This window comes from Oncorhynchus gorbuscha, linkage group LG19, assembly GCF_021184085.1.
Source record: "Oncorhynchus gorbuscha isolate QuinsamMale2020 ecotype Even-year linkage group LG19, OgorEven_v1.0, whole genome shotgun sequence".
NCBI classification, from domain to species: Eukaryota; Metazoa; Chordata; class Actinopteri; order Salmoniformes; family Salmonidae; genus Oncorhynchus; species Oncorhynchus gorbuscha.
The window spans coordinates 20,113,292-20,139,774 of NC_060191.1; the positions used below are offsets into that span (position 1 = coordinate 20,113,292).

General features: G+C 43.0%; 1 protein-coding gene across 12 annotated transcripts in view; it reads left to right on the top strand.

Moving 5' to 3' along the window:
• Positions 1-26,483, top strand: part of mef2d (myocyte enhancer factor 2d) — a 78,977-nt gene that overhangs the window by 27,395 nt on the left and 25,099 nt on the right. For 9 of the 12 annotated variants that reach the window (XM_046314067.1, XM_046314075.1, XM_046314076.1 and 6 more), the window contains exons 2-3: positions 10,274-10,646; positions 12,761-12,964. In XM_046314067.1, the coding sequence (XP_046170023.1) occupies positions 10,593-10,646; positions 12,761-12,964 (258 nt within the window). In that variant the 5' untranslated portion in view covers positions 10,274-10,592. The remainder of the gene's footprint in view (positions 1-10,273; positions 10,647-12,760; positions 12,965-26,483) is intronic. The other 3 variants (XM_046314065.1, XM_046314066.1, XM_046314073.1) reach the window with 2 other exon arrangements.

The following is a 26,483-nucleotide window of genomic DNA, read 5'->3' on the forward strand; positions in this document are numbered from 1 at the left end:
TTGTGTTGTGACAAGATAGGGGTGGTATACAGAAGATAGTCATATTTGGTAAAAGACCAAGTCCATATTATGGCAAGAACAGCTCAAATAAGCAAAGAGAGACGACAGTCCATCATTACTTTAAGACATGAAGGTCAGTCAATGCGGAACATTTCAAGAACTTTGAAAGTTTCTTCAAGTGCAAAAACCATCAAGCGCTATGATAAAACTGTCTCTCATGAGGACCGCCACAGGAAAAGAAGACCCAGAGTTACCTTTGCTGCAGAGGATGAGTTCATTAGTTACCAGTCTCAGAAATTGCAGCCCAAATAAATGCTTCACAGAGTTCAAGTAACAGACACATCTCAACATCAACTATTCAGAGGTGGCTGTGTGAATCAGGCCTTCATGGTCAAATTGCTGCAAAGAAACCACTTCTAAAGGATACCAATAATAAGAAGGGACTTGCTTGGGCCAAGAAACATGAGCAATGGACATTAGACCGGTGGAAGTTTGTCCTTTGGTATGGAGTCCAAATTCAAGATTTTTGGTTCCAACCAAAAAGGAGGAGGAGGTGTTATGGTGTGGGGGTGCTTTGCTGGTGACATTGTCTGTCATTTATTTAGAATTCCATGGCACGCTTAACCAGCATGGCTACCACAGCATTCTGAAGTGATACGCCATCCCATCTGGTTTGGGCTTAGTCCCACTCATTTGTTTTTCAACAGAACAATGACCCAACACACCTCCAGGCAGTGTAAGGGCTATTTGAACAAGAAGGAGAGTGATAGAGTGCTGCATCAGATGACCTGGAAAAGCAGCCAACAAGTGCTCAGAATATGTGGGAACTACATATTGGGAACTAAAGACTGTTGGAAAAGCATTTGTTTTACACTTTGGTTAATACATGATTCCATATGTGTTATTTCATAGTTTTGATGTCTTCACTATTATTCTACAATGTAGAAAATAGTAAAAATAAATAAAAACCCTTGATTGAGTAGGTGTTCGAAAACTTTTGACCGGCAGTGTGTGTGTGGTGGTGGTAGTTCCATGGCAGTTGGATGCTTTGAGGTTGTGTCTTTGTGTGTGTGTTTGTTGTTGGGGTAGACTGCAGTATTGACAAGACTGGCAGCGGGGGTGTGATTCACGAGCCGAGTAGCGCAGATCTATTTACCGCCCATCCCAAACCTGTCCAACCTCCTCCAATTTCCCACCTCTTTCTAGAAGTGCTGCTCTTGCACTGCAGCTACCCCCTCACAAAAAACCCACCCTACGATTGGTGAAGAGGAAGAGGGGGGTGGGATCATATTCCCCTGCCAGTGTTGGCAGCATGCACACAGGCACAAGCCCAGTCACAACCAAACAGCAGACCCAGGTCCAGCCCCCATCCTTCCTTCCTTTCCTCAAAAGAATCCAAGCCCACCACCATACATTTCTCCACCATATCACTCACACAGATTCACCTTCACAATGAACACTTTGGTTAATAAGGCACAATGCACACCCGTCTAACCAAACAAGCGGTCAGTCAACAGGCAGAGTGGAGCAGGCCAGCCGAGCGGAATGGCTGTGCTGGAACATGAGGCAACATGCTGTAAATATCCCACAGCTGGTGCTGGGACTACAGCCCAAGGTTGGGGTGAAAGCACAGAGTCCCACTGGGCAGGATGAGAGAGAGATCAGTAGCTAGTTACTGTCTGTGTTTGCGGATACGTCTTCCCCAATGAAAGGCTAACTAATCAGACTCCTGCTCCTCTGTTCAGGTGGCCTCCATGCCTCAGGTGTGGATTGCAATGATTATACGCAATACCATGGTGGCACTCTGGTTTGATTGAATTAGATTAGATTTTGAGTAGCAATTTCATTTGTATGGAGCAGCCAGACTGTCATCGTTCATACAGGGAGAAGGGATTTTACCTTTACCCTAGCTAGGGTGACCATGGTGATACTGAATATATGTATTGATTTGCCTGGACCACAAACTGAGAGCGAGATCTGTCTTGTTGATAGCCTCCCCAGAGACTGCAGCCCCATGCAACCAGAGAGGGAGATTCTGGCTGCTTCCAATGAAACCTGAGTCCTCAGCAGAGCTGTAGGTGACTCCTCTGATATTGGTGATGTCTGCCAACAAGGCAGTGTAAGCATATACACAGCGAAGCTTGTAACTGCTCTCAAACAGATCTGGATACATAAAACATAACCATTAATTAGCTACCAATGAGAGGTAATTTAATTGTAAAGGTTAGTTTTCTCCTGTTTTGGGTGTAAGTAACCGTTTCCTAACTATAGAGTAGTTGTGTTTGTTATGAGCAGACTGTGGTCAGTTCTGGCAGGCTCTGGTGCTGAGTGGGAAAGGTGATGGATTTCTCAGCAGTGCTCTGGCCTGACTCCAGTAGCCTCCACCTCTGACTGTTGTCTCTGGGCCCCCGCGTGCTCTGATCCAACTTACAAAGAGATGTGTGTATATATATATATATATACACACACACACACACCACGCACATATACACAATTGACAGCTTGACACGTATAGCCGACTACACTGACAGGCTGACAGTCATACATACACGTATATACAGTATGCATTGACAGAAGGACATACATGTGCACAAAACCTCTCCAACACATCTCTCTGCACATATGCTCTGCTGCTGTGGCATGCAATTGTTGTTTGTGCTATATGTCATGACTCAATCGTGACCCCCTGTGCCTCTGCACTGTAGGCTATGACACATGATGCAGGATGGACAAGGTGGTGGCAACTCTATGCGACACTCTGGCTCCTACTGTGTTGCACCACCTTGTAGCCAATGACTCTGCTCCCTCATAGGCTGAACAGGAGGTGGTCCTCTGAAATGGTTGAAAGAACAGCAAAAGATGTTCTGAACTTACACACAAATGATGCACCATTGTGTATCTGTTCTTTTATGGATTATTCTGTCGTGAGTGCCTTACGGTTCAAAGATCTTCCCCGTGTCGTGTAGCTGTTGATAGTATACTGCACACTAAAATATCTTCAACAATACAGATACAAATTGCATATATTTTAGGGGGTTCCTCGGGGCTCAATGCAAGGACCACTGCATAATAGCTTTTATCAGTGTTAATCTGTTCCTTGTCTAAAGTGTCTCACACTCCCTAGTTCAGTCAGTCAGTCAGTAGACACTCTCCGGGCCCTCTGCCTTCAATGTGAGAGGAGAGATTCTACCTGACATCAGACATGGGAGGCTGACTCCCGCAGCATGAAGGGTAAAAGGTTGTGGTTTGAGCACCCGTGCAGATAAAGCAGCCTTTTCATGTGTGACCGGCCCGCAGCCCAAAACAAATCCCATGGACCGTTGCCTTTGAACTGTAGACCAATGTTCCTATGGCAGGAGTAGTGCTCTGCTCACTCACTAGTTCTCTACTATTTGAGTGTATAACATAAAACTCAAAAGTGTTTTCTGTTTTAGTTTGAGTATTTTCAGTATAAACCTGTTACTTCTACAGTCTTTGGCAAATATAACAACCCCCTCCAGAGTTTCTCTTGTTTGCTAGTATATAATGGGCATTCACATCTAAAAGGACCCATGAGCACACACATGTGAAGTTCGTAGGAGCATGTCAAATTGGGTGTCAAATGAAATGTTTTAGAAATTAAGGCATATATACATTTTGCAACCATTTTCCATCCAACAAATATGGAATAAGGAAAGGCTTTCATTTCTGGTCAAACATATGTAAAAAAGGGTCTTGGACAACATTGACCAGAAAAATTATTGAAAGGTATTAGATTTACATTAAAACACAATAATGTTGAAGTAAAGACCCCTGACAACTAATATCAACACTTCAGAAAGTATTCACACCCCTGGACTTTTTACACCATTTTGTTATGGCCTGAATTTTAGATTTATTAAATTGAGATTGTGTGTCACTGGCCTACACATAATACCCCATAATGGCAAAGTGGAATTGTCTTCAGAAATGTTTAACCCCTTTGTTATGGCACGCCTAAATAAATTCAGAAGTAAAAATTTGCTTAAATTGCATGGACTCACTCTTTGTGCAATAATAGTGTTGTAAGATTATTCAAAATATATATTTTTAACATGATTACCCCACACATACAATTATCTGTAAGGTCCCTCAGTTGAGCAGTGATTTTCAGACACAGATTCATCCACACAGACCAGGGAGGTTTTCCAATGCCCCGTAAAGAAGTGCACTTATTGGTAGATGAAAAAAAGAAAAGCTGACCATTGAATATCCCATTGAGCATGGTAACGTTATTAATTACACTTTGGATAGTGTATGAATACACCCAATCACTACAAAGATACAGGCGTCCTTCCCTACTCGGTTGCCGGAGAGGAAGGAAACCACTTAGGGATTTCACCATGAGGCAAATGGTGACTTTAAAACCAAGTTTTAATGGCTGTAGTAGGAGAAAACTGAGGATGGATCAACAACATTGTAGTTACTCCACAATACGATCCTAAATTACAGAGTGAAAAAAGGGAAGACAGTGCCATATTGCAAAGAAATGTACTTTATGTCCCGCATACAAAGCATGATGTTTGGGGCAAATCCAACACAAAAATCACCGAGTACCACTCTTCATACTTTCAAGCATAGTGGTGGGTGCATCATGTTATGGGTATACTTGTCATTGGCAAGGCTATGGAGTCTTTTATGATAAAAATAAATGTATAGAGCTAAGCACAGGCAAAATCCTAGAGTAAAACCTGGTTCAGTCTTATGGCTTGGGGGTAGAAGCGGTTAAGGAACCTTTTTGTCCTAGACTTGAAGCTCCGGTATGGCTTGCCGTGCAGTAGCAGAGAGAACAGTCTATGACTTGGGTGACTGGAGTCTTTGACAATTTCTTTGGGCCTTCCTCTGACACCTCCAAATATATATGTCCTGGATGTCAGGAAGCTTGGCCCCAGTGATGTACTGGGCCATACGCACTACCCTCTGTAGCGCCTTAAGGTAAGATGCCAAGCAGTTGCCATACCAGGCGGTGATGCAACCGGTCAGGGTGCTCTAGATGGTGCAGGTGTATAACTTTTTTGAGGATCTGGGGACCCATGACAAATCTTTTCAGTCTCCTGAGGAGGGCAATATGGTGTCATGCCCTCTTCACAACTGTCTTGTTATGTTTGGACTATAATAGTTTGTTGGTGATGTGGACACCAAGGAACTTGAAACATATCGACCTGCTCCACTTCAGCCCTGTCGATGTGAATGGGGGCCTGTAGTCCTATAGTCCACGATCAGCTTTGCTGTTTTGCTCACATTGCTCACATTGAGGGAGCGGTTGTTGTCCTGGCACCACACTGCCAGGTCTCTGACCTCCTCCCTGTCTCATCGTTGTCGGTGATCAGGCCTACCACCGTAAGCAAACTTAATGATGGTGTTGGGGTTGTGCTTGGCCACACAGTCATAGGTGAACAGGGAGTAAAGGAGAGGACTAAGCACACACCCCAGAGGGGCCCCGGTGTTGAGGATCAGCGTGGCAGATGCGTTGTTGCCTACCCTTACCAGCTGGGGGCCAGCCCATCAGGAAGTCCAGCATCCAGTTGCAGAGGGAGGTGTTTTAGTCCCAGGGTCCTTAGCTTAGTGATGAGCTTTGTGAGCACTATGGCGTTGAACGCTGAGCTGTAGTCAATGAACTCACATAGGTGTTTCTTTTGTCCAGATGGGAAAGGGCAGTGTGGTGTGCAATTGAGATTGTGTCACCGGTGGATCTGCTGGGGTGGTATGCGAAATGGAGTTGGTCTGGGGTTTCTGGCATGATGGTGTTGACCAGCCTTTCAAAGTACTTCATGGCTACCGATGTGAGTGCAACAGGGCGGAAATCTTTGAGGCAGGTTACCTTTGCTTTATTAGGTAGGTTACCATCGCTTTCATCAAAAATCTTTTTACGCGATGTGGCTGATGCAACAGATCAGAACATTTAGCTTAAAATGATCAACTACTAGGCTATTTCACATTATAAGCGCATCACTGCGCACATGGTAGTAGGCTATGTTCCATTAGTGGAAAACACCATTGTCAAAAGTGATTCCGAATGCAATTATGCATGTAATGCTTTTATTATAAAGGTGAGTTTTATGGTGAAAATGATCTGCCCCACACTTGAAACTCACGTGCTGCTTATGTGTGCCAGTTAGGCTCTACACCCCTTGTGATACAAACCTGCAATTGAATTGCCTACAATGGAAAATCATAGTAGTCACAAACCACAGTTGGGTCACCTGCTACTGTCCTCCCTTCCACTGGCATACTGTTATGTTCAGATCATAACTGTTTTTCTCTTTCTGTCATCTGGTGGTCAAAGCAACACTGTAAAAGCAGTCTGGACATCCTCTACCTACTCACTCTCCCTCTCTCAATTTCAATTTAAGGAGCTTTATTGGCATGGGTAACATATGCTTACATTGCCAAGCAAGTGAAATAGATAATAAACAAAAGTGAAATAAACAATAAAGAATTAACAGTAAACATTACGTTCCAAAAGAATAAAGGCATTTCAAATATCATATTATGTCTATATACAGTGTTGTAATAATGTACAAATAGGAAAATAAATAAATATAGGTTGTATTTACAATGGTGTTTGTTCTACACTGGTTTCCCTTTTCATGTGGCAACAAGTCACAAGTCTTGCTACTGTGATTGCACACTGTGGTATTTCACTTAATAGATATGGGAGTTTATCAAAATTGTTTGTGTTTTCGAGTTCCTTGTGGGTCTGTGTAATCTGAGGGAAATATGTGTCTCTAATAGGTCATACATTTGGCAGGTGAGGAAGTGCAGCTCAGTTTCCACCTAATTTTGTGGGCAGTGTGCACAAAGCCTGTCTTCTCTTGAGAGACAGGTCTGCCTTCAGCAGCCTTTCTCAATAGCAAGGCTATGCTCACTGAGTGTGTACATTAGTCAAAGATTTCCTTAATTTTGTGTCAGTCACTGTGGTCATGTATTCTGCCACGGTGTACTCTCTGTTTAGTGCCAAATAGCATTCTAGTTTGCTCTGTTTATTTGTTAATTCTTTCCAATGTGTCAAGTAATTATCTTCTTGTTTTCTCATGATTTGGTTGGGCCTAATTGTGTTGCTGGACCAGCTTGCTTAGCAGACTCTTCTCCAGGTTTATCTCTCTGTAGGTGATTGCTTTGTTATGGAATGTTTGGGAATCGCTTCCTTTTAGGTGGTTGTAGAATTTAACGTCTCTTTTCAGGTTTTCGACCTAATTCTGCTCTGCATGCATTATTTGTTATTTTACATTGTACACTGAGGATATTTTTGCAGAATTCTGCATGCAGTCTCAATTTAGTGTTTGTCCCATTTTGTGAATTCTTGGTTGGTGAGTGAATCCCAGACCTCACAAACATAAAGGAGAATGGGTTCTAGAACTGATTCAAGTATTTTTTGCCAGATCCTAATTGGTACGTCAAATTTTATGTTCCTTTTGATGGCATAGAAGGCTCTTCTTGCCCCTCTCTCTCCTCTCTATCTCTCTCGTTAATGTCACCTCTCCCGGTTCTTACTGACACCAACCCTCTTTCCATTTACTGTAACAAGCATCCTCACCCACTGGGCACTGACCAACATCACACTTCCATGGATGTTGAAATTTGGTCAGTCCACCCTGGCCGGACCAAATTTGTACCAATCATAGAAGTCTATGTTTCACAAGTTTGGACAGTAGACTAAAGTAGAGTACAATACACCAGTAGAGTACAGTATAATTGAATGTACTATACTGAACATATCTACTTTACTGTGCTCTACTGTACTCGACTCTACTGTGATGTCCAATCTTGTGAAACATAGACGTCTATGATTGTTTCAGATTTGGTCTGGTCCGGACCAACTAAATGTGGTCTTGTTTGGGGGCGGAGCTCATTACAATCATACCCAGTGTGTAGAATAATACCCAAAAGAAGGATGTTGCATATTTCTACCTTTTTTGTGTACCTATTCAGGATACATCACCATGAAGATAATTCAATTCATAGCCATAATTATGCATTTCTATATAGTACAGATCAGGGACTCATGATGTAATTCCGTTACCGTAACTCTGTTACCAGATGTAAATTCACTTCACCTACTGTTGTTCAATAACCAAAATATAATTTTTCAAACTAAAGGTGTTGAATGTTCTTTCTGCAGACATATTTTAATCTGAATTTGATCAGATATTTACTTTTTTCTCAAATGTGGTCGCTTAACAAACTGAGGGAGATTTTACAGTAATTATATTACCAAACTTTGCATCTGCACAGTTCTTCCAGTAAATGCGTTTTTGTGAAATGTTCCGTGTAAATTGTTCCAAGTAGTCCTAGTGCATTGAGTTATATGCTTTGTTAAACTTTGAAATCAATTGTATTTGTTGAAAATGTATGCCAAAGTGAAAAAGTGTAATTCCATTGCCACGGAAATGCCCTAATACAACCCCCTCCATATTTTCCATGTAAAACGGGAGCTGAAGATACCTCTATTTATTTTGCTAGGGCTTTATTTTTAAGAGAACAATTATGACATGCATAACACCCTTTTCTCAGACTCCTCCTATTGTCCTGCCTCCAAGCCAAATACGTAGTGCATAATTCATGGAGAACACATTGCCATAGTGAAGGCAATTGATTCAACTAAAAGAAAATGTGTGGTACCTGCACACACCGACATACAGAACCCGTTCCATCACGTCATTGTTTTGTTTTTTATGGTAATGGTAGCAGAGCAGGCATTAATCAGGGGGTGGTTTTACTATTCTCTCAGGTAAACAATGTGGGTGATGTAGTATTGAAACTGCACTCAAGGCTTTCCAGATGCACTCACTCTAATGCAATGTCTCGGCTCCCACTGTCATGCGGGTGTGTGTGAACAGTACACAGTCTGGATGTATATATAGAGAGCTATTTTTAAGGCTGAACCACAAATAGTAGTAGTAGTGGGGCTTAATTAAAATGGTCCATGCCTCTGTTGCCATTCCTGGGTTGCTGTCTGCTCGTTCATTCGTTCATTCGTTCATTCATTCATTCATTCATTCGTTCGTTCATTCATTCGTTCGTTCGTTCGTTCGTTCGTTCGTTCGTTCGTTCGTTCATTCATTCATTCATTCATTCATTCATTCATTCATATGCACACATGTACTCTGCACTCTCTCATTTGCCCTCTCTCTTTTTGTTGATAGAAATTGCTATACATTGCAAAAAATAAATAAAACCCTGTTTAGTTAAAGGGACAATCTGCAGTTGCTGCACCCACTTTTGAACTAATTAAAACAATGATATTTACCTAATGATTCTTAAAAGAATATAACTTTAGAAATGCCTCATGAGCTTAGTCAGTCACACCCCATCAGAACCCAAAATAATAGCTTGTTTTTACTCCAATGTTTGTAAACATTATAAATATAAACAACCACTATATAGCCTCAAAACATAGTTAAAACGAACATTTATTATTATTATTATTATTCATTTAAGTTCTTATAGATTGTCGGTCCATAGCTCTTTCTCCGAATTTGAGAGTGGTTACATTTATCCAGTCCCTTCCCTCAGCCTTTTACCAAAACATAGATGGGGTGGCCAGCTTTGTTATTAATTCAACTGAGGATTTAACCTTGACGTTTCTGTCTTCTATTAAATATTTATTTTAAAATACAATTATTTTCATTATATTAAAGGAACACTGTGTTATCTAACATGGAACGGTGCCAAATTACCACAGTTCAGATAACAAAACCTAGTGGTAATGATAACATTACTGGTTCAGTGACAGAATCCAAGAGCCTACTTCAAAACGCAACAGAAGCTCTGAGCTCTAGCGTCCCGCCCACACATGGCGAGCATTCTCACTGGGCCATGGGGCCGGGCTCTGCCTTCGATTGGGAATCACATGCAGCGTATCAGGTCGGGCAGGCAGGTAGTTGCTGCGGGCAACCAACAGATCAGTTATGTGGCGGTGATGCCTCTAATAAAGCTGACACAGCACAGCCTCTCTCCCTGTGGCCCCCCTGAGGGGCACACTTGCCCCCATGGAAACACTAACCCCAAGAGAAGGGTTCTCCATCCTTCAGTTCCCCCCCGCTGCTGCTGCAGCTGCTCTTTCGAAGCGTGCTTCTAATTTGTCCGAAAGGAACCCTGACTTAAATGCATCGCTTTGGTTTCTCCGTCGAGTACTGTGGTGGTTAAAATGCTAAGACAATTGTTGATTCTGAAGGATGTTGGCAGGAATGGTACATGAACGATACCTCTACCTCTCCCGAATGTCATACTGATCCGATGCTCTGTTTTCCAGGAGTAACACACCTGCATTAAAGAGGGGAAGAGGATCCTAATTCAGCGGACCAGTGCATGACCTGCCTGCTGTACAGACCATGATCTGAAGGCCCCGCCACGTGGTCCCATTCTTCTTCCTTATTTCCTGCAGGGGTAAGAGCTCCTAGACCAGCTGCCATAGACAGGTGGAGCGGAGGGAGATAGAGAGAGTGTGTACGAGAAAGAGTGCGACAGCCAAGCGCCTAGTCGGCAACAGTGCCCACCAACCACCTCCATAGGACAGCCGTGCCCTCCGACCCCGCCACGCCCCCTGCCCCTCCCACCGCCAGACCGGAACCATGGGAAGGAAAAAGATCCAAATACAGAGGATCACAGACGAACGGAACAGACAGGTGTGTGTGTGTGTGTGTGTGTGTGTGTGTGTGTGTGTGTGTGTGTGTGTGTGTGTGTGTGTGTGTGTGTGTGTGTGTGTGTGTGTGTGTGTGTGTGTGTGTGTGTGTGTGTGTGTGTGTGTGTGTGTGTGTGTGTGCATAATGTTTATTTGTATGTTAGAACTCTATCATGCCTATGACTACACCAGTATTTTTCCAAGACGATGACAGGCTAAATGATCCTTCTAAAAATGATTAACTGGTTAATGGGCTTTGGTTCATTTGAGCTTATTGAGTAATGGATGTGATGCGTCTGCCATCCCCAAAATGTCCCTGGCTGAGTAGAACCTGATTGTTTTAGACACTAGGTGGATCGAGGTCCTGAAGTCATCTTAAGCTTTTTGTATTTCTTTATAGGTGCCCATTTTCATAGAGCAGCACACATAGACTCAAAATGCTTCAGGCATTCAAGCATTATGTTGATTAATAAAAAGTTGATAGAAATATTGGTGAACCATCATCCTACTAGATGTTGATCACAAAATACTGTCATTAGCACTAATGGATTGGCCCCGTCCCCAAGGCTATAGACTCTGATGGAAATTCAACAGCATGTGAAATACATGTTGTGAAAAGAGAGCGTGAGAACCACAAATACTTTACATAGTAATGGATTATTAACTGAACGCTGAATGCTACAGAGACCATGAACACTCCTGAAACATTGCAGGTGCAGAAAGTAGAGCAGCTGGGGAGGTTGTGGTTGTCACTGTGGCTTCCTCCTCTCCTTGCCACACAACCGCACTCGTCAGGACACGGCTATGAAACAACTCATCCCTCTCATGGCGGATGTCTTGTTCTGTCGTTCGTTGCCATTGGTTACTTGCAATTCTATTCTTAATGTCAGTTATGTTCAGCTTGTTTATCTTGGCATTCATGTCGAAGGAAGGATCAAGACTAATTATTGTTGAAGACTCTGTGTACCTCACGCCTCCGACAAATCAGAGCATTTCTATTTGTGATAAACCGTCTTATAATTGGTTATGAGAGTCATTGTAATAGTATTGTTTATCAGCTCTGTGAGCCTGGCTTGCCATTGTCCTCGCTGAACTTTCTTCCCCTTGTTTCTATGTTCTGCTGTGTGTGTGTGTGTGTGTGTGTGTGTGTGTGTGTGTGTGTGTGTGTGTGTGTGTGTGTGTGTGTGTGTGTGTGTGTGTGTGTGTGTGTGTGTGTGTGTGTGTGTGTGTGTGTGTGTGTGTGTGTGTGTGTGTGTGTGTGTGGTTGATTGTGGGAGTGTGTGTGATGGGGTTTGAGGGAGGGGGTGGTAGGCGGTTGCCCATGGATACGACCCCGATATAATTTGATTTGTGGCAGCGGGAAGCAATGAGTGAGCAAGAACGACACGGAGAGGAAAAGGGAGAGAAAAGGAAATGAGGGCGAGGAAATGAGAGAGACTGAGACAGTGAGAGAGGGAGACGGAGACCGTGGGGAGGACAAGGAGAGCACAAGCTGGCTCCTGCCCCATAGAGAGGCATCAGTGTAACATGGGGGTGCTCAAGCAATTATAGAGAGAGAGGGGAGATGGAGAGAGCGAGAAAGAGAGAGTGAGCAATTGAAGGTCTCACATGGCAGCTGTAGAATCTGCCTGTGTGGTTCCTTTCCGTGCGTCTGCTTCCTCGCGCTCCTCTCTGATCCTGTCTACAGCAAAACAAACAAACTCAAATACCCCCATTGCATACATGCCTCAAAACCAAGGGAGTGGTATTAAACACAACCACAACACACTGCAGGACCTCGTCCCGGTTGTCACCTTTAATTAGCTGTCTGTAATGTGTTGTTTGTTCACACATTGGCTGTTCTCGAAGAGACTATTATATACTGTTATTGATATAGTCCCTCACACTTTTATTACATTTAACCAATTATTACTACAAATTCCTTCAGTTTTACAGTATCGCTAATGTTATTGTTCTTCCTTTTTCCTTCTATGCCAAATATTCCCTTCCCCTTCCCAATATCACCTGCCAATCCCCCCTTCTCCCTCCCAATACCCCCCCCCACACACACACACAACATCCCTTCCCTACCACCCTCTAATATACCCCCCAATATACCCACACTATCCCTCCCCACAGGTGACGTTCACCAAGAGGAAGTTTGGTCTGATGAAGAAGGCGTACGAGCTGAGTGTGCTGTGCGACTGTGAGATCGCCCTCATCATCTTCAACCACTCCAACAAGCTGTTCCAGTACGCCAGCACCGACATGGACAAGGTCCTGCTCAAATACACCGAGTACAACGAGCCCCACGAGAGCCGTACCAACGTCGACATCATGGAGGTAATGGAGGAGGGAGAGAGGAGGAGGAGGACTTACTGTGTAGTCCCTGCAGGAGAGAGTGAACAGGGTGGTTGTGTGTTCTGAGGGGGAGGGGAGAGGTGTTACAATATGATATTTTAGTACAGTGCCATGGTGGAGAGGCAGTAATGAAATGGCTCGCTGTGTTTCATTTTGTTTTTATATCCGTGGTTGTAATATAGTTGTAATTTGGTCATAATATGCTTGTTTATAAGGTAGTTTACATTTGATAACACTTTATTTTAGGGTTTGCCTATAACCTGTTGATTGTTTTATTTTGTATTATATATTTTTAACAAATTAAGTAGGCAATATTTCTGTTCATGATTTATATTTGAAAGCAGGCCCACGTGACCTGGTGTTATGTTTTCTTGATATCAAGAGCTGTTTTATTTTTGACTATCACCACTCTGGTCTGGATGAGCGCTTTCAATCCAAAGCCATCAGCTCCATCAGGTCTTTATTTATGTAGCAAGAGAAAGGGATGTTTATTTCTTTCTCTTTTCTTTTTTAGAGTATTCAAGATCGCTTTTATTTTTTGTGTGTGCTTTTCTCTGAATCTTTGGTTGAACCCAGAGTTGTTTGGATGTGTTTGTCATAGCCAGAGTAAACAAATATAAACACAAGCTACAAGCCTTGATTCCTCTTAAAGCAAGTGTCTAGTGAGAGGGCAGGTACAGTAACTTCCATGAGATTACCTCAGAGAGACCAAGAAGGAAACAGATCGAGAGAGACTGAGAGGGCAGTTAGCCTAGCATGGCCGCCCCTAGCTAACATAGGCTGGCTCTAGAAGGCCTTAAATGTACACCAGTGGCCAGATTACAGGCTTGTGTGGGGCCTGTTCCAGTATCCATCCAGGCCTGGCTGGCTGCCTGGGATCATGGCGGGAGGGCAGAGGTAGGGACAGCTGGACCTGCTGTCACCACCCCCTAGCCTTGGCCGGGGCTCCAAGGCCACTCCAACAAAAAGCCTCCGGTCCCCATGAAACCATGCTATCACAAAATGGAGGGTTGCACAAAGGAGGAGGAGCATAGAGAGAGTTTCTAGATAGGGAATGTGAATGAGGTTACATTGAGCGAATGAGCCCTCAAGTGGTATCTTTTTTCCACCAACATGGATGTGCGCTATCATTTATCTGCCTTGACCCCTTTTTACACGCAGGTTTTTTCATGGATTCATAAAAATGGGCAGATACATTTTAACTGGCTATTTAAATATTAACTTGCCACTTATAATTCATATACAGTGAAGCCTTTTCGCTCTATAAAGACCATGTCACTGGATCATGAAATTCTTGGTACAGCCGTTGCAGCTGTCCATTACCACGTGGAATAACTGAGATCGCTTCAGAGTGTCTCTCTCGCTGTTTCTCTCTCCTCTGTCTCCTATGTCTTTCTGTCTGTGGATGGCAGAGGTGAGGGCTTTCAGTGGGAGAGCTACATGGAGCTCCAGTTGCAGATGGCTCTTAAGTGTGTGTGCTGTGGCAGGGATTTGGGCCGCTCTGGGCCACATTAGCTTAAGCTCCACTGGCTGTGTTTGTGTGTGTGTGTGTGTGTGTGTGTGTGTGTTTGTGTGTGTGTGTGTGTGTGTGTGTCTGTGTCTGCCTGTATTCGTGTGTAAGCCTTCATGTTTGTGTGCATGCGCCCGCTCTGCAGTGGCCCGTGAGAATGCCTCATACAATATTCAGGCCAGATGCCTCGGCGCGGGAGTGTGTCACTGCCTGAATCCATATGAGGGTTCCCCCATGCATCTCCATCTCCTTCAGTAAGCCTCAGGCCCAGAGGAGAACCACTGTTCTACTGCCATTCCTCAGACCGAGAGGCTCCTTCTAGCTTGTTTAGTTTGATCTGTATTGTGTAGCGAGGGAGAGGGGCAGAGTTGAGATGAATCTCTTGGCACTGTTGAGTGGGGAAAGAGGAGGAGAAAGACAGAGGAAAGAGAGGAGAGGGGTTGAGCGGATGGGCACAAAATGTGTCCATTTGCCGCTCTGCCTCCCTCCAAGCAAGTGCTTTGGTGTATGAATTATGGAGTTGGATGCAGTCACGCACACACACTTAGTCATACGTTATGCTTATTATGTACCCTACACACACACACACACACACACACACACACACACACACACACACACACACACACACACACACACACACACACACACACACACACACACACACACACACACACACACACACACACACACACAGTACATTAATATACACACACATAAATATACAGACCATTAATATACAAACACACAAATATACTGACCCAATGCTCAAAAGCACTTGTACTAACACTGAAATGTGCAGCTACATACAGTACCAGTCAAAAGTTTTGACACCTACTCATTCAAGGGTTTTTCTTTATTTCTACATTGTAGAATCATAGTGAACACATCAACACTAAAATAACACATATGGAATCATGTAGTAACCAAAAGTGTTCAACAAATTCAAATATATTTTAGATTCTTTAAAGTAGCCACCCTTTGCCTTGATGACCTCTTGGCATTCTCTCAACCAGCTTCATGAGGTAGTCACTTGGAATGCATTTCAATTAACAGGTGTGCCTTGTTAAGTTAATTTTTTGCATTTCTTAACTTGTTATGGCTGCAATCCCACTAAGTGTCATCAACAACCGCTGAATAGCATAGTGCTACATTCAATAAATATTTATATAAATATTTATATTCATGAAATCACAAGTGCAATATAGGAAAACACAGTTTAGCCACCTGTCGTGTCAGATTTTGAAATTATGCTTTACAGCGAAAGCAATCCAAGCGTGTGTAAATTTATCGATCGCACGACAAAACATTAAGTACACTTAGCATCAGGTAGCTTGGTCACGAAAATCCGAAAAGCAATCAAATTAATCGTTTACCTTTGATCTTCGGATGTTTTCACTCACGAGACTCCCAGTTACACAACAAATGTTCCTTTTGTTCCATAAAGGTTATTTTTATATCCAAAATACCTCTTTGTTTGCCGTGTTATGAACCACAGGAAAGAGCGGTAACGCCAACGCAGACGAAAATTCCAAATAGTTTCCATAATGTCCACAGAAACATGTCAAATGTTTTTTTATAATCAATCCTCGGGTTGTTTTTAAAATATATAAATCGATAATATATCAACTGCAAATGTCTTTCACAGTAGGAGAGGGAAAAGCAATACCTATCCAAACTCTGTTTTGTGAGCAAAACTCATGTGACCACTTGACGCGATGTTATCGTTTAGGCTCATTTTTCAAAATAAAAGTCTGAAACTATGTCTGAAGACTGACACCTTGAGGACGCGATAGGAATAGGAATCTGGATCATATCCCTTTAAAACCAGCAAAGGGAGGCTATGGAACATGGAGTTTTCAAAATAGAAGCCACTTCCTGTTTTGATTTTCCTCAGGGTTTCGCCTGCAATATCAGTTCTGTTATACTCACAGACAATATTTTGACAGTTTTGGAAACTTTAGTGTTTTCTATCCAATACTAATAATAATATGCATATATTAGCAACTGGGACTGAGGAGCTGGCCGTTTACAATGGGCACCTTTTCATCCAAGCTACTCAATACTGCCCCTGCAGCCATAAAAAGTGAATGCATTTGAGCCAATCAGTTGTGTTGTGACAAGGTAGGGATGGTATACAGAAGATGGCCCTAATTGGTAAAACACCAAGTCCAAGCTCAAATAAGCAAAGGGAAACGACAGTCCATTACTTTAAGACATGAAGGTCAGTCAATCCGGAAAATGTAAAGAACTTTGAAAGTTTTTTCAAGTGCAGTCTTAAAAGCCATCAAGCGCTATGATGAAACTGGCTCTCATGAGGACCGCCACAGGAAAGGAAGACCCTGAGTTACCTCTGCTGCAGAAGATAAGTTCATTAGATTTACCAGTTTCAGAAATCTGCAGCCCAAATAAATGCTTCAGAGTTCAAGTAACTGTTCAGAGGAGACTGTGAATCAGGCCTTCATGGTCGAATTGCTGCATAGAAACAACTTCTAAAGGACAGCAATAAGAAGAAAAGACTTGCTTGGGCGAAGAAACACGAGCAATAAACATTAGACCGGTGAAAATCTGTCCTTTGGTCTGATGAGTGCAAATTTGAGATTTCTGATTCTAACCGCCGTGTCTTCGTGAGATGCAGAGTCGGTGAACGGATGATCTCTGCATGTGTGGTTCCCACCTTGAAGCATGGAGGTATGGGGGTGCTTTGCTGGTGACACTGTCTAGGATTTATTTAGAATTCAAGACACACTTAACCATCATGGCTACCACAAAATTCTGCAGCGATACACCATCCCATCTGGTTTGTGCTTAGTGGGGCTATCATTTGTTTTTCAACAGGACAATGACCTAACACACCTCCAGGCTGTTTTTATTTATTTTATTTCACTTTTATTTAACCAGGTAGGCTTGTTGAGAACAAGTTCTCATTTGCAACTGCGACCTGGCCAAGATAAAGCATAGCAATTCTACACATACAACACAGAGTTACACATGGAATAAACAAAACATACAGTCGATAATACAGTAGAAAAAATCGAACAAAAAAGTCTATATACGGGTGAGTGCAAATTAGGTAAGATAAGGAGGTAAATAGGCCATGGTGGTGAAGTAATTACGATATAGCAATTAAACACTGGAATGATAGATGTGCAGAAGATGAATGTGCAAATAGAGATACTGGGGTGCAAAAGAGCAAGATAAATAAATAAATACAGTATGGGGATGAGGTAGATAGCCCATCTGTAAACTGCCCATCTATGTACAGGTGCAGTGATCTGTGAGCTGCTCTGACAAGAAGGAGAGTGATTGAGTGCTGCATCAGATGACCTGGCCTCCACAATCACCCTACCCAAAACCCAATTGAGATGGTTTGGGTTGATTTGGACTGCAGAGTGAAGGAAAAGCAGCCAACAATGTGGGAACTCCTTCAAGACTGTTGGAAAAGCATTCCAGGTGAAGCTGGTTGAGAGAATGCCAAGCGTGTGCAAGGCTGTCATCAAGGCAAAGGCTGGCTACTTTGAAGAATCTAAAATATATTTTGTTTATTTGGTTACTACCTTATTCCATATGTGTTATTTCAGTTTTGATGTCTTCACTATTATTCTACAATGTAGAAAATGGTAAAAATAAAGAAAAACACTGGAATGAGTTGTGTCCAAACATTTGACTGGTACTGTATGTACACACAATTTTCTTCACACAGTTGGGCATTCCTTCACTCTAGTACACAGCTGGGAGGTGATGCATATGTACATACACAGCTTCTTTCTATGCTGCACGTGCAGTGTGTGTGTGTGTGTGGGCAGCCTGCCTCTCCTGCCAGAACGTGTTAATCCGCTTCACTGCAGATCCCAATCAGGGGCGAGGGAAGGAAAAGTGATGGAGAATGAGCTCTGAATGAGGAGCGAGATGAATCAAATCAAATCAAATCCAGGAAGAGGAGAGAGGAAGAAGAGGAGGGGAAGCCCTTTTTCTTAAGCAGCTCAAAGAGGAAGATCTTACCATAGCATGGCTTAAAGACTTTGTCACTGCCCTGATTCAAGATCAACGGTGAGAGGAGCTCCTCATGACACGCACCACAAAACAGCACTTGACAAGATTCCCCATAAGTATTTGATTCTAATTAGAACATATAATTGCCCATCACTTTTCAATATGGAGGCCCAACACCAAAAAGAGTTCTGGGTAGAGGCCAGGGCCCTTCGGGACTGTCCTATCATGACGCTGATGGTTCCTCATGAGGCAGGCCTCCCTCAGAATAATCCCGTTTTGCCACATCAGCCAAATTCCTGGGACATGCCCTAAGACCTTTCATATTCAAATATCCTAATCGGGACAGGACAGGGTCAATGGAGGCTTCTCCTTATCAAGTCACCTCCAAAGGTCATGGCGGTGACTTGATCGCCATGGAGACGGTAATCGGTTTTATTATGATGCATCAGGGTGTGATGGTAAATGGCATCTAATCAGATTCAGTTTTTTGTTAAACAGGCACTTAGTCTGCATCATGTTTGTTGTTGTTACTGCCAGGAACATTAATGGGGCATGATTGATTATTTAAGAGCAAATGAAAGCCGCATTTATTTATTCATCACGGCAAGCTAAATAAATAGTGTGATGTGATGCCGTTAAAATGAATCTCAATTTTTTTAAAGAGCATCATTATTCCCATTTTAGACAGACTGTTAAATGGGGCGGCAGGTAGCCTAGTGGTTAGAGCGTTGGACTAGTAACCGAAAGGTTACAGATCAAATGACCGAGCTGACAAGGTAAAAATCTGTCGTTCGGTCCCTGAACAAGGCAGTTAACCCACTGTTCCTAGGCTGTCATTGAAAATAAGAATTTGTTCTTAACTGACTTGCCTCGTAAAATAAATAAAAAATACAACAGAATACGATTGCTTGGTCTGTGATACAGATCATATGGATCTCCTCGTAGGGATAAGTACACTGTTATCCGGCAGATTCCAGACCATCCATATCCAATGAGGGCATGGTCCGCTACCTCTGTACTCTTGTGAGGAAGCAAGACATCGGCCCCTCCTGAGATGGTGTGATAGAGGGGGTCCATTAACCACATGTATAAGTAATAACACCCACACCGCTGGCCATTGTGGTAATGGCACAATGTACCTGAATGCGGGCAACTGCAAAAGGGACGTGACATTACCTTCTGCCTTTGTGGTCCTGGGCCCCGGCCCGTACTGCTCACCACATACCTCCATTCTAAAGAGAGAAGGTAGAATTGGAGAAAAGGAGAGATGGATGGCATTTTGAGAGCAAAAAGTAGGATGAGAAGCTGTGGGAATAGGTCAAGAGAGGAAGAGGTCAAAAGACGACAGAAGTGAGAGATGGATAGACGGGAGATGGAGGAGAAATGAAGCCCGGATAAGAGGATAAAGGAGAGCAGTGCAGGAGAACATGTAGGAGGATGACGTGAGAGGACTGTATGGATCGATTATTAGATCCTGAGAGAAAAAGATGGAGAAAGAGATGAATATAAATGGATAGAGTGAAAGAGAAGAGGGTGAAAGGTGAAGGAAAGCGAGAGATACAGCTGGAGAGAAAAAGACCAGGACCGAGCGACCGGGAGAGAATGAAAGAGAGAGCAGGAGATAGGGGGAGGGGCAGGGAAGCTCACAGCCCAGCCAGTCAGACTGTGTGCTGCTCTGCAGGGGAATCTTACCCTGGCAACACAATAGAGGGCAGCACTTGAAAGAGTGTGCCAGCGGGGGAGAGGTGTGGAGGGACAGGTGAACAGATGGAGCTGACTGAAACAAGCTGATCAGCTGACCGACGTGTGTGTGTGTGTGTGTGTGTGTGTGTGTGTGTGTGTGTGTGTGTGTGTGTGTGTGTGTGTGTGTGTGTGTGTGTGTGTGTGTGTGTGTGTGTGTGTGTGTGTGTGTGTGTGTGTGTGTGTACCATTATATAGGACTGCCATGTCCTATTGTCAGGGCAGGTTTGTATGTAGCGATTTTGTTTTTGTTGACAGTCGGCTGCATATGTCCATGACTCTACCACGTCCCCGCACAGACTTTTGTCAGATGTTGTCATTGTCAGTTTTTAGTTTTTTAGGTCAGCACAGACACACTGATCATGTTTTCTATGAACAGTGCAGAATAAACAGCATGGAGGCTAAACAGTGTCAGGAAGTTCTCGTGTCTAATTTGATCAGTGTACTGATTTGAATGTATATACCTGAACAGAGAAACCGGGTACAGATGAAAGAATCATCTCTGTGGGTGGAATGTATTTCACACTGTGTGTAATAATATGAATATATATATATATATATTATGGATATCACAGTATACATTATGGATGATAATATTTAGAGTGAATTTGATCTGTATTGGGGGGTTTAGCTCAGTAAACCTGGATTGAACTTCACAGTTGGTTAGCTAATGACTGCATTAGTCTTTTTACGTCTTTTATTCTCTCTACCTCTCCGCTTGGCATTGAATTTCATGTTATTGAGTCATCCTCACTACACAGAGAACAGTGATAGTCCCTAGTGGGTGTCCTAGAGAACATCCACTTATCTACTAATCAAATCTCCATCAGGCAGTACTCACTGTATGGTGGATAATACAGTCCTCTCTCTGCCACGCAATACTGTAGATACCCATTTATTTATGTTGCTTTACTTAAATACATATTCCCTTTTTCCATATACAATAGAACTGAATAGTACATCTGTCATGTGGAAGAATTTGCGACACTAGGTGGGAATCCATTTTGCTAGTGTCAGGATCTGGTTTGCTGTTTGGTCCAGATCCCACTGGAAAAGCTACTTACAGTTAAGCTTGTTTCCAGAATCATGTCAAAATAAGACCCTTTCCACTGTGCATTTCGAGCTGAAATGGCCTGACTGCCCAACTCTCTGGCTGGCTAACACCGCGGTGTGCTTCTGTTTCACCCCCTACCCTTTACCTTTGCTCAATGGCTTTTGTTGGCGTGCCGCTTCACACCAATTTAGAGGTGCTCGAATATCCGAGCCGACAGAGGAAAAAAAAACATGTTGATGTGCACTTAAGCAAGGCACTTAACCTTAATTTGCTCCACGAGCGCAATACTACTACTATATACAGTACCAGTCAAAAGTTTGGATTCCTACTCATTCCAGGGTTTCTCTCTATTTTTACTATTTTGTACATTGTAGAATAATAGTGAAGACAAACTATGAAATAACATACACAATTAAGTGTTAAACAAATCAAAAATAGATTTAAGATTCTTCAAAGTAGCCACCCTTTGCCTTGACAGCTTTGCACACTCTTGGCATTCTCTCAACCAGCTTCAAGAGGTAGTCACCTGGAATGCTTTTCCAACAGTCTTGAAGGAGTTCCCACACATGCTGAGCATTTGTTGGCTGCTTTTCCTTCACTCTGCGGTCCAACTCATCCCAAACCATCTCAATTGGGTTGAGGTCGAGTGATTGGAGGCCTGGTCATCTGATGCAGCTTCATTAAATAGTATCCGCAAAACACCAGTCTCAACGTCAACAGTGATGAGGCGACTCCGGGATGCTGGCCTTCTAGGCATAGTTGCAAAGAGAGAGCCATATCTCAGACTGGCCAATAAAAATAAAATATTAAGATGGGCAAAAGAACAGTTACTGGACAGAGGAACTCTGTCTAGGAGGCCAGAATCCAGGAGTAGCCTCTTCACTGTTGACGTTGAGACTTGTGTTTTGCGGGAAATATTTAATGAAGCTGCCAGTTGGGGACTTGTGAGGCATTGGTTTCTCAAACTAGACACTAATGCACTGGTCCTCCTGCTCAGTTGTTCCCTGAGGCCTCCCACTCATCTTTCTATTCTGGTTAGAGCCAGTTTGCGCTGTTCTGTGAAGTGAGTAGTACACAGCGTTGTACGAGATCTTCAGTTTCTTGGCAATTTCTCACACGGAATAGCCTTAATTTCTCAGAACAAGAATAGAGTGACGAGTTTCAGAAGGAAGGTTTTTGTTTCTGGCCCTTTTGAGCCTGTAATCGAATGCACAAATGCTGATGCTCCAGATACTCAACTAGTCTAAAGAAGGCCAGTTGTATTGCTTCTTTAAAATCAGAACAACAGTTTTCAGCTGTGCTAACATAATTGCAAAAGGGTTTTCTAATGATCAATTAGCCTTTTAAAATGATAAACTTGGATTAGCTAACAAAACATGCCATTGGAACACAAGAGTGATGGTTGCTGAAAATGGGCCTTGGTATGCCTACGTACAGTTGAAGTTTACATGAACTTAGGTTGGAGTCATTAAAACTTGTTTTTTAACCACTCCACACATTTCTTGTTAACCAACTATAGTTTGGCAAGTTGGTTAGGACATCTAGTTTGTGCATGACAAGTAATTTTTCCAACAATTGTTTACAGACAGATTATTTCACTGTGTTACAATTCCAGTGGGTCAGAAGTTTACATACAGTAAGTTGACTGACTTTAAACAGCTTGGAAAACTCCAGAAAATTATGTCATGGCTTTAGAAGCTTCTGATAGGCTAATTGACATAATTTGATTCAATTGAAGGTGTACCTGTGGATGTATTTCAAGGCCTACCTTCAAACTCAGTGCCTCTTTGCTTGACATCATGGGAAAATCAAAATAAATCAGCCAAGACTTCATAAAAACATTTGTCTGGTTCCTCCTTGGGAGCAATTTCCAAATGCCTGAAGGTACCATGTTCATCCGTACAAAAAATAGTACGCCAGTATAAACACCATGGGACCACGCAGCCGCCATGCCACTCAGGAAGGAGACGTGTTCTGTCTCCTAGAGATGAACGTAAAAAAAGTGCAAATCAATCCCAGAACAACTGCAAAGGACCTTGTGAAGATGCTGGAGGAAACAGGTACAAAAGTATCTATATCCACAGTAAAACAAGTCCTATATTGGCATAACCTGAAAGGCCGCTCAGCAAGGAAAAAGCCACTGCTCCAAAACCACCATAAAGAAACCAGATTACGGTTTGCAACTGTACATGGGGACAAAGATCTTACCTTTTGGGGAAATGTCCTCTGGTCTGATTAAACAAAAATAGAACTGTTTGGCCATAATGACCATTGTTATGTTTGGAGGAAAAAAGGGGGAGGCTTGCAAGCCAAAGAACATCATCCCAACCGTGAAGCACGGGGGTGGCAGCATCATGTTGTGGGGGTGCTTTGCTGCAGGAGGGACTGGTGCACTTCACAAAAAGGGTGGCATTATGAGGAAGGAAAATTGGGATATTTTGAAGCAAGACGTCATTCAGGAAGTTAAAGCTTGGTCGCAAATGGGTCTTCCAAATGGACAATGACCCCAGGCATACATCCAAAGTTGTGGCAAAATGGCTTAAGGACAAAGTCATGGTATTGGAGAACACCAGCGATTAAAACAGTCTCTTTGTCCCTAGCAAACTCAACAAACTTACAGTGAGAGGGTTTTTGTGGTTCCTGAAGGACTGCCTACAAGCTTCAGGCACCAACTCATAAGCATGCAACATGGTTGTTTTAACTATATCACAGTGTAAACTGTCTTCCAGGGAGAGAGCAGCTACTACTTCCTGCGCTTTCCCAGACAATTTACATTGCAACAGGAGTGGCCAAACCTCGAGTGGCCAATGCAGCGCAACAGCCACACGCTCAAACGCAGATAAATAGTAATCAACTTCCGACTCACGGAATGGAGGGACTAAAGCAATATTTTTACTAACATCGAAGTGGCCTTGATGATGGGCAGGTTGTGAAATCGCACTGGAGCCAGCGTCTAGCTCCAGTTGTCGGATCCTCACCTCCTTGTCGATTTTCATTTTCCTAATTTCTAAATCAACTTCATCCATCTATCTTTTTGCTCCATTTCCAAACAGGCCAGCCTCACCTTTAGCCTTGCAGTTCCGTCTGAATGACCCGAAGCAAAAGATAAAGGGTCATATCGGGGCAATGTAAAGGGGGTACTAGCAACTCCTTCCTCCGCGCCGTCCTCAGACTTGGCATCGGAAGGTCTACCCGTCTCATCTCCCTGAAGCCTCCCTCTCCTCATCTTTCAATGAGAAAATTAGTTCTCAATTAACCCTCTCTGACTAGCACCAAAGCTCAGCCTTTCGGGCTTTCTCAGGGACGAAGAGTCCATAATCATCAGCTATGGCGCAAAGGTCTACTTTACGCAACCCCACCAACAGAGGGCGCTTCAGTAAACTGGGAGACTGCTGAGGCAGCCATGGTACACAGCAGCGTACTGAACACACGTAACTAAACAAGTCATCCAAACTCAACCTACCAGCACACCTCAATCACAGAGAGCTCAGAGCAGCAGGGTCCGGTGGGTTTAATGATCCCGGATGAGCCCCCATTATGTTACCTACACCTCTTGGAAGAGGGAACGCAACACCCTGCTTCACTCAACTCCCCGTGGACTGAAAGAGGTGTAGGTGACTGTAGGTGCGGGTAAGGATGACAGAGGCAGAGAATATTACCATTTACAGGGAATATATTCTTCCTTCATACGGTAATTTGGGGGAAAGGGGCTGGATGGAACCAAAGTAAAAGTTAAAGAGCCCCCTCTCCTACCTTACCTACCCACTACTTACTTATTCTTAACGCCACTTGGCGTGCTAACCAAAATACTGGGGGTGGCCCACCCAGGTCTTACCTAGTGTGCATAGACAGATAACATACTACGGGTATATGTATGCCCGCAGGCCTATTGCCTAAACACTCCCATGGTGCCTTCCCCTTCCCCCCTGGGAACAAAAACAGAATAATTACTAACGGAAATTAACAATTTCAATTTCAAAGACACTGAGTCCTTTTGGCATACACATACCACTGCAGGACCGGCTACAAAATACTTTACAAAAACTGTCTAATCAACACAGCACATACCAAGAAGTTCTCTCTCCTAACAAATGAACACTGGCATTTCAAGCTGGAGAAGGAGTTGGTAATTGCAGACAGCTGTGTCTTTTGACGAGAGGGCGGGGTCAGAGCTCCAATCTGCAATGGGACCAACCAATCAGCTGATTGGAATCCAGGAAGCCATCCTGAAACACATACACATACAAACCCAAAACACTGAAACTGGGGAACGTAACACCGTCACAAAGCCCAGGCCTCAATCCTATAGAGAATTTGTGGGCAGAACTGAAAAAGCGTGTGCGAGCAAGGAGGCCTATAAACCTGACTCAGTTACACAAGCTCTTGTCAGGAGGAATGGGCCAAAATTCACCCAACTTATTGTGGGAAGCTTGTGGAAGGCTACCCAAAACTTTTGACCCAAGTTAAACAATTTAAAGGCAATGCTACCAAGTACTAATTGAGTGTATGTAAACTTCTGACCCACTGGGAATGTGGTGAAAGAAATAAAAGCTGAAATAAATCATTCTCTCTATTATTATTCTGGCATTTCACATTCTTAAAATAAAGTTGTGATCCTAACTGACCTAAGACAGGGAATTTTTACTTGGATTAAATGTCAGGAATTGTGAAAAACTGAGTTTAAATGTATTTGGCTAAGGTGTATGTAAACTTCCGACTTCAATTGTAGATATTCCATTAAAAATCTGTCGTTTCCAGCTACAATAGTAATTTACAACATTAACAATGTCTACACTGTATTTCTGATAATTTTGGTGTTATTTTAACGGACAAAAAAAGGCTTTTCATTCATCAAACAAAGACATTTCTAATTGGCCCCAAACTGTTGAACTTGTGTGGGTGGATGAAAATGTTAGTCATTGTCCAGTGATAACTCCTTATTTCAGACATCTTTGTTGATTTGTGTAGAGTAAACCTTTAAAGGTGGTTAGCTTCGAAACGGTCATAGATGTTGTGAACATTGACCTTCCTGGAATGGATCGATTTTAAATATTATCTGAGGCTCAGAATCATGTTACTGGTTTTGTTCAAATGCCATCGCTGTTCCTTTCCTTATCATTATTAGAATTTAAATGATGGTACAGTCTGGTTAATGGGTGTTGTTGACATAATTGTGCATGAAAATGAAATGTTTTCCTCCTTCC